Below are 12,655 nucleotides of genomic sequence, written 5' to 3'. Positions count from 1 at the left end.
ATGCAACTCCAGCTGGTCAGTCATCATCTAGATCAATCTACAGTCAACCTTCCATCTAATTTGCCACCTCAGGAATAAAAAGCTGACAGCTACTTGCCCTAAATACTTTAGAATGTCTCAAATCCTCTTTAGCTTCCCATTTCATGTCTTTGAAAAAGATACTAGAAAAAAAAAAAAAAACAAAACAAAAACAGAAACAGACTGCAGGAATGCCCTCTCAAATACTTAAGACCTAAGGACTTCAAGCAAGCAAGCATATGTATCTCCTGTTTTACCACTGTGTTTGTTGGATCTGACCTTTGCCAAACCATCATGATTGTGAAACTCTGTTGTGTGCCCCCACAGCAGAAAAAAACCTGTTAAGCAGCACTTTTGCTTTCTGCCTCAGTCACGTAGTGAAAACTCCAGTAGGTGCTGGAACAGAATATCACAGACTGCTCAGGGATCAGATCTGAGTCAAAGCAGACTGTTCTAGATAGCACACTTAAATGGTTCATATGGTGTCAGACACGTTTCCAACTAGGACAGCTCTAAAACACAATCTGCTCTATAATCTTGTTCTCTGAATGGAACATACCCAACACAGAAGAAACACCACAAAATGCAATCATAAAGTCCTAGCAAGTTGCAAAACAGGCACATCAGAACTGAAATTTGAGTTTGCAAGTTTCAGCACAATTTCTTGAAAATTAGCATAACACACTAAAAGCAGGGTGATGCAATGGTCAGAAAGTTCCTTGAAAGAACAAATGTTCTAAAAAGAATTTACAGTATTTTAACAATAAATGTTTCATCAATGTTAGCTCAGAAACCACAGAATAATTTGAAGCCTAGGCTCTGACAAAAACAAGGTTTTACCATCAGGTGGTCCTAAGAAATTCTTACCACCACATATTCAAGAGACAAAACAAAAAAAAAAACTTGAACTGGACAAATGGATGGAGCTAGAAGTAAAGGAAGAACAATATTTCAAAAACTCACAACTACAGACTACATTAATTCTGCTGTTCATCAAATAATGTTTTTAACAAAATTCTATCAAAGAAAATCTAGAAGGGCCTTAATACAAGTTACTGAAAGCTAGCAAAGATAAAACTATTTAAAGTAAGACCTCATGCTTAAAAAAATACAATCAAATCAAAACTAATTAGGTTAATGGTTTGATACTGGATTTGCTCAATCAGGTAACAGATCATAACCTTTTGGTTGGTTTCAATTTCTCTGACAAGTACAGCAGATATTTCTACTCACTGTACTTGTATATCCCTTCTTCCTATCTCTTATTCTCTGAATTTTAGGGACTATTCTACCAGACTAACACTCCTTTGAGCCAAGCCCCATTGATCTGAAATTTTTTGTCCTTATTCTGCAGATTAGATGGAAAAAGACTCCAACATTGTGATAAAATCACCACAAATAGATAAAGATCAAATAATAGATAAAGATCAAATACCTGAACTTCTTGTATTTAATTTAGCAGTCCAAATGTATTATCAACTTTCAGAATCTCCTCTAGCTGAAGAGTCTAAATACTGAAAGAGTAACTATTAAGCACCTTCCATTCTGCATATCCAAGTGAACAAACCAGCAATCATCACTAAAGTGACTAGAGCCCAAACCTTTACTGATATACATAAGGAAAGGTACAACAAATATCCCAATGTCATTAAATCGAGATAATCACTTGGGAGCATAACCACAAAATGCAGTGACCAAAATGTGAGAAGCAGTCACAGTGGTCTGTACACATCCATTATTCATAACAAAGTCCTTCATTAATGACAGTTTATTTAAGAAAAGGGTGAATGCATATTTTTCATTTAAATTCAGTATGCATCTCAGTATTAGACAAAAGGTGGCTGCCCATTTACATGCAACAGATTTAACTTTTTTTAGTTGAATTTTATAAATCCTACTAGGTCTTAGGTTTATATTGTATTATTTGTCAATAGAAGGCAGTTCCAATCCATGCAACAGAATGTCTGAACTACATGCGTAGACCATCTAAAAAAACCTCAGGAACTATTTACCTTAAAACAAAAAAAAAATACACGTACAATATGTATAAATATACATGTGCAGTCAAGTTTGACTGCTTCAACAAAAAAAAACTTAAATGGTAAGGTTGGATTTCACTACAAATACCATAGTCAGACGAAGGAAAATTGTAGCTACCAGTGAATTAGAGGAATCTTATTTTAAATGTGTGCTCAAAACAAAGAACAAGTACAGTGTAGATGCACAGATTTCTTCAACAGTAAAACAGAGCAAATGAGCCCTGACAGACATAAAGGTAAAAGTAACAATTACAAATCTACGTTCAAGAACAGAATACTAAAGAGTGGAAATGACCAGGATGATTCTGTAAGAACTGGTGAATTTGAAGATGTGCAAGGCAGAAATCTGGATATCATCTTACAAATCTCTTGTGTATACAAAAAAAAAAATTAAAGACAAAACATTATTTGCATAGATAAATCAAGGACAATGAAGTACCATGCTGATTTGTGTAAATGTAAAAATAACCTATTAAAAAAATCCCCTTTCATTAATAAATAAATTTTATTTTAAGTAAACTTTTTTAAGTTCCACATAATAGTCCAGCAGTTTATCTTAAGAAATCAGGCTTGAAGGAAAAAGCAGGAAAGAAGATATATCACACAGAACTTAGAGGATTTATTTTTTCAAGTGCCTATGGTAAGATGGTCCCATGAACTAATAGTGCTTAGAGCATACAAGAGTCCTGATTGCAGAGAGGGGCCAGAGCTTGGGGCTACGTTGTGGGCACAACTACATTGCTACTCTGCCCCTCTGAAATCAAGGCTGGGGGTTGTGTCAGGGGGAAGAATAAGGACCATATCCCCAGAAGTGTGCCATTTTTGTTTCACTCTTTTCATCAGGGCTGAGTTGCTGGGATCAGCCCTGCAGATTCCATCTTCTGCTGCTGCCACTCAGCACCCCCCCACTCCTGTGAGATGTTACCCCAGGATGTGGTTCTGAAAAGCAGCAGAGCTGTGTGGAACTGAGCCCAGCAGAGTGGTCCAAAGCAGCAGCAGAAGTGAGCCTGAGCTGAGCCTGAGCCCAAGCCTGGTGCAGTGGAGCAGCAGTGCAGCACAGCATAGATGATCTCACTTCCATGGTTTTGTCTCTCACTGTTTTCCATTGTCTCAGGCTCAGGGATGGGGAGAGCCAGCTGTGAGGAGTGCCCACCATCTTGTCTTTCTCCCACGCCACATGGAACTAAGTCAAAGTGGCAAACACCTTTTGTGCATAAAGCACTTTCCTTTACTTCTGTATGCTTTTGTTATTAATATTTCTGCTGTCACTGTGCATTTCTTAGTCCACTGCTGTTTGCTTTCAGTAAATGGTTATCTCAATCCACAGTCTCTGCCTTTGTCCCTCTCTTACTGGAGGGGACAAGAAGGTAAGTGGCTTATTTAGAGTTTAGTTTCCAGATGGTGATAAATCACACAAATGAAGACAAGGACATCCCTCATGTAGCTACAGATACATTGGATATTTGATGACTGGCCCATCTATAGCTGGGTATCTTACAAACTTTTCTTTCCTGCAAAGGTTACCAACCTTTAAAGTGAGTGTACTTTAGCAATATGAAACACCCCCTGAGAAAGTTAGGTGAATATATCACTTTTTATTATATACTAAATAAAGAAAGCAGTCTCTTACAAGCTAGGGACAACAGTAACAAGCAAGTACAACAGTGAATGCTTAAAAACTGTTCCTGTCTGCTCTAAATGCGAGCGACAGTCTCAAGCTAGCCTATACGAGTATGGCTATTTGCTGAATCTTTAAAAAAAGTCTGTGAATCCAAAATCAAAATATATCTTGCAGTAAGAAAACCAGAAAACACATCCTGGGTTAACCTTAGCAATTCAGCATCACAGAAAGAAGTGAATCTGGATGGGGATGTAAAAACTATTTTCCTACCTGCTATCACTGTACAGAGGGAACAATAACACATGCAGGCAACATGGGTAAGGTATTAATAAATATGCCACTGAATGCTCTAAGTCCATTTTAACAGTCTTCTGGTACTTTACTAATGCGGTGTTAAATATTTTTTAAGAGAAAAAACCCTAATAATCTAGGTTTCCCTCTTTACTCAGAAGCACCGTACAGTACAGCTTATTAGAATGTACAGCACAAAGTATATGGACTAGAAGTTCTGTTGATCGTGTATTGATTTGTATCAATGATCAAAGCAAGGATACATAAATTAAATGCATTACCTCAGTTTCTTGCTATTTCCCATCATGTTGAGGCCGATTGCATTCCCTTTTAAAAGTCTGAAACCTCCAGCTTTGCCTCGCCTTGCATATGCTTTTATGGCATCGCTGCTGCTGCCGATAGTTCCAGGTCGACAACGAATTGACTGTCACAACAGAAATCACATACATTAAAATAATTGTATAACTGTGTAGAAGTTAGAAGGAGAAAATTAATGCGAAATATATTAATATAAATATTATTTTGGCTCCATTTTCAAACTGCTTTTATACCAAATTTCATGGAAAATACACACTGTCTACACCTATACTACGACATCTTACTAAACAAAATACAATATATATTTTATATTTAGTACACTATTTATGATAATTGTCTAAACTTAGAATTAGTTATCTTGCTCGTATTTTTCAGAATACTATAGAGATCAAGAGGGGAACAAAAATTTTAAGGGTAGACAGATAAACAGCTTGGGCATATATTCCTAAAACACAACAGAAACTTTCATTTCTTTACATTGGACACATGGCTATGCAATACTGTTTAAGAACCTAAAAAGCTTTAAAGATACATTTTCACCACAAGATAAACCAATTATTTACCTTTTTTTCTTCATTGGGACTGAAAGACCCATCACTGTCATCTAAACTGAGCAGATTTGCCTCGCTAGAACGGTGTGGGAGAGAAAAGCACATACACTGTAATCCAACAGAGCACACACAAACATTTTAAATGCAAAAGGCTTTTTTATCCCCTTCCCTCTACATTTAAATGCTTCATATACACATTGTATAAATATGCATAAAACAGGAACATGAAATGAGCAACAGAGTGATCAAATGCATAATGTGAACCTGAACTTAAAGTGTAAATCAAATTATTTTGCAAAATGCAAAACTAAAAGGATTAATTCAAAACAGACAATGCTACTGAACGTTCAATATGGTAAAAACAATATTACTGACACTATAAAAGATCCTACACTCTCTGCATAAATTGAGTCCAAAACTTCATTAACCTATAAAACATGATCTTACTTTGCTTATGCCTATCAATGTTCAAGTATGTAGTTTAAAACTGCAGACTTCATACCGCTTTAGGAGAAGAACTTAATGTAACTACATTTTACCCCACAGCAATTACTACCACAGTATGTGCTCCTAAAAAGACTAAAAAGAACATATTCAGTTTGGTTCTACTGCTTACTAAAATGTGGTTTTTTTAGCACTTTCAATACCTGTAATCCCCAACCATTAGAATGGGGAAGAAGACAAAAAAAAAAGAAAAAGAACAAAAAAAAAAAAAAAAAAAAAAAAAAAAAAAGTCACTCTATGACACTCTAAAACCATTCTTTTCAGTAACAGGCAGTTATCCTCAAGTAATCTTAAATATTGAAATTTAAACCCCAACCACACACTTCATACTGACAGCAGCTAGATTAGTCTAACATTCTTGCTTCCAGGAGGAACAACCTGCAGACAATCCCATTTCATCAATCCCGATAAGGTTACTCCTATGTTGGCGACAAAAAAACAATACAACTTTTAGCCAACTTGTAATTGCATGGTTTGAAAAGTTTTAATCAAGATCACTGAGGCAGAAATTCCTTAAAATCAAAGCAGTTATGCCAGGTGTTAAAAGGGAAGGACTACACAAGAGACACATACTTTTCTTAGCTGTGTCAGCTTGACATGCTGGCTTGCAATACATACAGTGACTTTAGCTCTTCATAAATCAACTAATTACTCAGTGCTCCATCCCTCAAGTTCCTAACAACTTTTTCCATTCACAACACTTCCCTTCATGTTACAATTTATTCTTCCATCTTATGCAATACAAATATCCCTAGAGCAAATAAAAATAAAATTAAAATGTTGGGTGAGATCTACAGACTCTGAAAGTTCAGGAGATAAGACTGTGCATACAGTTGATTTTGAAAAGGGAAGAATGATGTAAATGTGAACATACAGCCAGTGGCACTGTTGTATTTTCCATTCATTTACAGTGCACCACAATTCTAGGTCCTCAATGGTAAAACAGTGTAATAGATTCATCACTAATTTCAAACAAAGGCAAAAGAGTACAGTTGTACTTCTGTACAGACTACCCATGGATATTAAATTTTTACATCCTGCAACATTTTTTTAACATTCTCTTTCAGAACAAATTATCCTTTCAAGGGAGGCTCATGGAGCCTTCTCAAACATTCATCAGCAGACACAGAGCTTAGCAATTTCAGAAATTTTCCACATCCTAAAAAATAAACAAAACCCTGCAACACAGACGTGAGCAGCAACCTACAGTATCTGCAGCTCTGGCATTTGCCTACAGTGCTGTCCTAGTCAGATCATTTCACCTCTAAATGCTTTTGTTCTTTAGCTTTAGTTCATACAAAAATGATGGCTATTTTCAAAACACCTTTGTACTGTGTTGATACTTTTAGGATTTCAACATGCTTCAATACTGCAACCATTTTAACCAAGGGCAATTGAGGGGGGAGGTAAGAGAAGGTTAACACATTGCAAATGACCAGAACACTGAGCCAAGGCTCAAATCACAATGAACAAGAGTAACTCTTACCATGCAACATGACTAGAGCAGTATTAGCAAATTGGAAGTTTTAAGTGAACCAATACTTTTAGATCTTAAGGAATGTGAAGCATACGCATCAGAACCAGAAAGGTTGTTTTTTCAGAGAGCAGAATACATAGCAACCAAGCAATGTCTATTTGCTCATGTATCACATGCTTCCTGCTGCCTGCTTCAATGATGCAATTTATACAGGCAGGGAAAAAACCAAAAGCAACCCAAAACAAACACTATACCACTCCCCCAACATACCAGTCAGTAATATTTTTAACATCCCTGAAATGAAACCTCAGTTGTCTTGCTGGGAGGATGTCTCCACACTCTGTCACTTTTAACCAGGGAACCATGGGTTTCCTGGTTATTTTCACATCAGAACATAATTTCTAACTTTTCAATACATTCCTTAAAATTCTGTAACAAATGAATGTTAACTCTCTACTAATATGGGGGGGGAAAGAAATAGAAGTAATTTACCTACACAGAGTTCTTAAGGGAAGTTCATAATTACACATTCATATTTAGGCATTGAACAAGAAAACAAAAATTACTGTTTACTTACCTCTAATCACTTGCCATTTGTTTGATGTTTTAAAACATTAAGAGCTATGCAATAGTTAGTTAGACAGCTGAGATTAACAGGCTATGTTTTCACTACTTTCTACAAGCAACCCAAACTTTAAACTCTGCTGACCATTGAGGTTACACTCTAATAAGCTGCAAGCACATTTCTATCAACTGATCCAGTCACATTTCAAACATAATTGGAATTTCTTTCTGAAAACTATTACATATAAAACCAGTAGGCTGACGTATTTGCCTTCACAGAACACTGTGTACATTCTTTGTTTTAAATTACATAGTGGTAGGCAGCACACTAAAAAAGCTGCACTATCAGAGGCACAAGAGAAGTAGCAGTATTATTATTAACTCATTTACAGTGCCATTCCATTAAAATTAGCCATAATTTAAAAAGTTTTCATCAATTTAAAGGCTGCAGTGCCCTACTAATGGGCTCAAAAAAGAAGCATAAAACATCTATATAACTATGGGAGGATTTTTTGACAAAGTAATACAAATTTTATAAGCAGTGGAAAAAAGCTCAATGTAAATATATAACACAGTACAATGCTTTTCCATTTGTCAACACATGGAAAAAAGAGGTTTCTTCCTCCAAATGGAAGGGACAAAAAATAAAGCTTTTTGAAAGAAAATTGTAGTTAAGTAAAGACACTGTAGTACAAATATATTAAGCCCATTTATTTGGATTCCTTATTTTTGATAAGGCTACTGTTATCTCAGTGGAAGGCAGAAGTCTAGACTTTAAAGAAAACAGTATGACATATAAAAGAAATCTGGGCCCATCCATTTACAAAACCACTGGGGAGCATACTGATGTATTTCAAAACATTTACAGAGATATTCCAAAGGCAGTAAATATAAATTATCCAAGACAGCTCAAGAGAGTCATCTGTAACACCAGAAAGCATCTTATAACATGTTAATGTCATGAATCATACAAATATATTAATCTGGCCAGGTTTGTTTAAGTTTGCCATCCTTTCATATCTTCTGCTATACAAGATCAGCTTAATTTCCACCATTTATTCTGTGGTGGACTACACAGATTTCAGTGTGCTCAACTGACCAACTGGTCTTTTCTTCTGTGGTTCTCCATAAAGGTAGATTTGCTATGGGATCTCCAATTATAAAGCAAGGAAAGTCTCAAGCCACTTGCTACCATCCTGAGTAGATCAAATCTTTTACAACATCAAAAACGTCACTTTTACTCTTTCAAATGGATGAGCATTATCTGCAGGTGTTTGCTTTGGGATAAGATACTTGTTAATTCCCATTCTCAATTTCTGTAACTCTTGTTCCACACTGAGTATCAACTCTGGCATCAATTTAAATTTATATAGTGTTGGGTGACCATTATTTTTCCAAAGCTTCTTCAGTTTACAAATATTTTTTAGTCTTTTTGTGTTCATCATTTGATATCTTAACCATTATGACTCACCTCACTTATGTCTGAGGTAAGCTAAATGACACCCTTCTTTTAAAATAATCTACCTGTTCTAAAAATTGTTGTGGTAGGAGGTCATTAACCACATACTTTGTGTTCATCTTATTGAAGAAAAGATCATCCAAGCAGGAATCCAGTGCTGACCAACATCATTAGCACAGGCCTCATGCGGTAATACAAGAATACAGCCACTCCTTTAAGTGCTGGGATGTTATTCTTAGGCTAGTTCAAAACAAACCTATTGTGTGCCTGCCATTAAGAGGGAAAAAACTCTGATAAAGTCAGGCATCATAACCCCAGTGCCTCCACAACAAGCAGGAGATGCATCCAGCTGCTTGCTTCAGACTCTCAGCTCTTGCCACAAAGAAACCATGTAAGAGTCAAAGAGTATAGTTAGTATCAGCACACTACAGCAAATACCTACCTACTGCACAATATACTCAAAATACTGGGAGGGACACAAAGCTTTATTCTGGAACAATTACATGAATTAGAGATGCTAATCTTTGAAATCTTCTACTAAGGGTAAAGGAAATTTAGAAATAAAAAAAAGAAGGAAAATTTACTGTTACTTGTTTTCTGAAGATTCCCTTCTGTCAATGTTTTGCTGTATGAAATAAAAATGCATCAAAAAAGCAAAAAATATAAATTATTTCAAAATGCTAAAAGCTCACTATGTCTTTAAGATAAACAAACCCAGGTGTTACCAAAAGTAAATAGAGGGTGGCTTAAAACATGTGGCAGTTTGGAGGGAATAAGAAATTGCCTCAAATGGTATCAGAGTAAGTAAAGAAGACAAGATCGCCAGTTTAAATCAATTTTCAACTACTCTTCTATTTATACTTCAGAGTAAGATTCTGCATAATTCACAGATATAAAAGCAAATCATAAATTATCTAAGTAGGCAATAAAAATTCAATTCTAGCTATGGAAAAACTGCTTATTGTAGAGAATATTTGAAAGAAATGAAAAATCACCCAGACATACAATCTTAAAATCAGATACAATTACATAAAGATTATGTTTCATAATAATTTTTCTAACTTTTATTTTTAGCATCATTACTCTATACATTTTTCATTCTATGTTCTTAAGTCAACATCAGCTGGAGACTGATGGAAAACAGCAGTAAATTACTAGTAGAAAAAAAAGCTGCTATATTTTCAAATGTGACTTATTTCTGAAGGCAAGTAAAATGGAAATAGTAACTGTATGGTATGTACTGCCCTTAGAACATATTTGTGTGTACTACAAATGGACATAAAGTTGCTAGGGAACAACACGACCTTAATTCTATAAAACTAAGATGCCCCTAGTTTGTGAACCCTTTAAAACTGCTTTTAACTTCCAATATAGTTCTGTTTTGACAACAGCTCTTAATGCTTACCTCACACTTTAATGAACTCCTGCATTCATTTTTTAATTACTAAAACTTCACATTTCTTAATATTTTCTTAAGATTACAGCATAGCCTGCTGCTGCAGCAGCCTCTGTGGTTATGTCTATTTTCCTACCTCCCTTCCAATCCATAGTGTTTGGCAGAATATTAGATGATACAAATTCATATATGAATTATTTTTGTACTCAATCAAAGGATTCGGCGACTTCTTACTAGAGAACCACAGCATACCTTTTAAATTTGCAGATTCTACTCTCCAAATATCTAGGAATAACAAATAAACTGACATGAATTCTTTGTGCATGACACTTGTTCTTTTACAATTCATTAGTCATTTTGGAAATAAATATATTCATATTAAGAAAACAAATTAGTAACAATAAAATGTCACAAGGACAAAGTATGCATTCAAACTATACACACAGGATTAAAGTTTTAGCCAAAATCCAAACATACCAAGTAAAGGATTAAGTTATAAGAAAAAAAAAAAAAACAGCCTTAACTCCATTCAGTGAAATAAGCAGAGGAAGAAAAACCTAGAATCTTTAAGCTCAGTTTAACTTGATGAAGGCCTAAAGCCACTGCAGTACTTGAACTATAACTGTCAAGTTCTGAGTAGCATCATCATTAAAGGAAGGAAAAGCTGAAGCTGCTTGGATACCCTACCTATTAACTTCATTATTCTGTATGTTCACATATTGCTTGTCTGTGCTCCTTACACTTACACAGAAGCTCCAAAGACAACTGCAACTCTTGTGAAATCTACTATGCCCTGTGTTGTAAGCCCCATTTTCCCAATAAAGCTTACATTACAATGAACTCCTATTTGGCAATACTATTTAAAAGAATAACTTATTTGAAATATTTTCTTAATCACTTAAAGTTTAAAATATAATATATTATTTCTTATTCATAAATTACAGAAAATAAGTATTTAATTATAAATACACATTTATACTTTCAATAGCCTAGATAAAAGCATCCTTACTCTTTCTCTGCATCTCCTTCACTTTCTTCTGCATGATCAAAGCTCCAATTACTTTTAAAACCTCCATCTCTCTTGGACTGTGATCTATCCAAAGCTGAAATGAGAACAAGTGAAGATAAGTCTTGATTTCAAGCTGAGTTATTAATCAACACAAACTAGAGGAGTAAACCAGATGCACGTATTTTCCCCCAGTATTTATTTTATTGACATCAGTGTTTAACTATCATTTCATCAGTAAGTCCATCAATGCAGTGGTGATTATTATTTCCCTAAATAAATAAAAGTATCTGTCAACATCTTATTAACAGTAAGTTAGCAAACTATTAAAAATTATGACCTGAGGTCATGTAGTAACTATTTTCAACTGTTTTACTGATACTCATAAATTGAAGGGTAGTTTCTCTGATATGAACTGTATGCCACACACAGAAAGGGTCCTAAAATGGATTATTTACATGACTAATAACCAAATGTATTCTGAATTTTTCCATATAAAAGCAATAGTTCCGAACTGTCTGAAGAACATTTGCAACTTAATATGCTGGATTTTTAATTCCACATCTGACACTGACCTGAATTAACATATAATGCAAATTAAAATTTCAGTGTTAGCATCAACTAAGTAAAAATTTTCTGTCATACTACATAAAATTTCAGATTTCTCTACTACAATATCCACCCTTACAGAGATTTTCCCATAATATCACGGCATGGGATATTCTTAAGTGAAGGTGTTCCAGAGCACGGAGACAGCACTCGTTAAAGCACGGCACTGTTCCCCCTGGGCTTTAAATACTGCAATTAAGAGCTGTCTCACACAAATTCTCTGAGAGACAAACTATACAGCTGCTTTGATTACGGTTTAAGTGTGTTTTTTCTTACTACATTTGTCTTTACATTGTTGAAAATGCATTTAGAAATAATGAATGAAACTGATATACTCTGATAGAAACGACTAAGAAAGTCACAACCAACAACATATGTCTAGGATGAAGTATAAACAATGCACACAGAAATATTTATTGCATATTCAACTTCTGCTTCCAACTACTTGCACCTACTGCAGGTCCTGAGCCATGGGTGAATAAGTTAAATACATATTTTTGTGGTTCAGCTTTTCCTACCCTCTTCTTCTCCCTGCTTGCTTTTTAATCAAGACTGCTATATAGAATCAACAACATCTTGCAGCAGAAAGTATCTCAGCTGAATTACAGGGGTATCTCCTTTTGTTAACTATGATTCAATCTGGCATCTTTTGCTCTTAGTACTCTACTTCTCCAGTCCATGTACTCAGGAAGCCAGTAATAAGTAACCCTTTCCTATTCCCTCATGATTGCATAGATTCCTGTTGTGTTCTTCCATTGTCTTCCTTTCCCAAGCAGAACAAGCAAAAAAATTAGTCAGCTTA

At 35.1% G+C, this 12,655-nt stretch overlaps 1 protein-coding gene across 5 annotated transcripts in view; it reads right to left on the bottom strand.

Moving 5' to 3' along the window:
• The window catches only part of SENP6 (SUMO specific peptidase 6), a 72,065-nt gene that overhangs the window by 42,398 nt on the left and 17,012 nt on the right, over window positions 1-12,655 (bottom strand). For 2 of the 5 annotated variants that reach the window (XM_077174841.1, XM_077174842.1), the window contains exons 2-5: window positions 11,248-11,341; window positions 10,491-10,523; window positions 4,851-4,914; window positions 4,251-4,393 (exon numbers count right to left, since the gene is read on the bottom strand). In XM_077174841.1, the coding sequence (XP_077030956.1) occupies window positions 4,251-4,393; window positions 4,851-4,914; window positions 10,491-10,523; window positions 11,248-11,341 (334 nt within the window). The remainder of the gene's footprint in view (window positions 1-4,250; window positions 4,394-4,850; window positions 4,915-10,490; window positions 10,524-11,247; window positions 11,342-12,655) is intronic. The other 3 variants (XM_054629917.2, XM_054629916.2, XM_077174843.1) reach the window with 2 other exon arrangements.

Source organism: Agelaius phoeniceus, chromosome 3 (assembly GCF_051311805.1).
Source record: "Agelaius phoeniceus isolate bAgePho1 chromosome 3, bAgePho1.hap1, whole genome shotgun sequence".
NCBI lineage: Eukaryota > Metazoa > Chordata > Aves > Passeriformes > Icteridae > Agelaius > Agelaius phoeniceus.
This window is presented reverse-complemented; position numbering and strand designations above follow the sequence as displayed.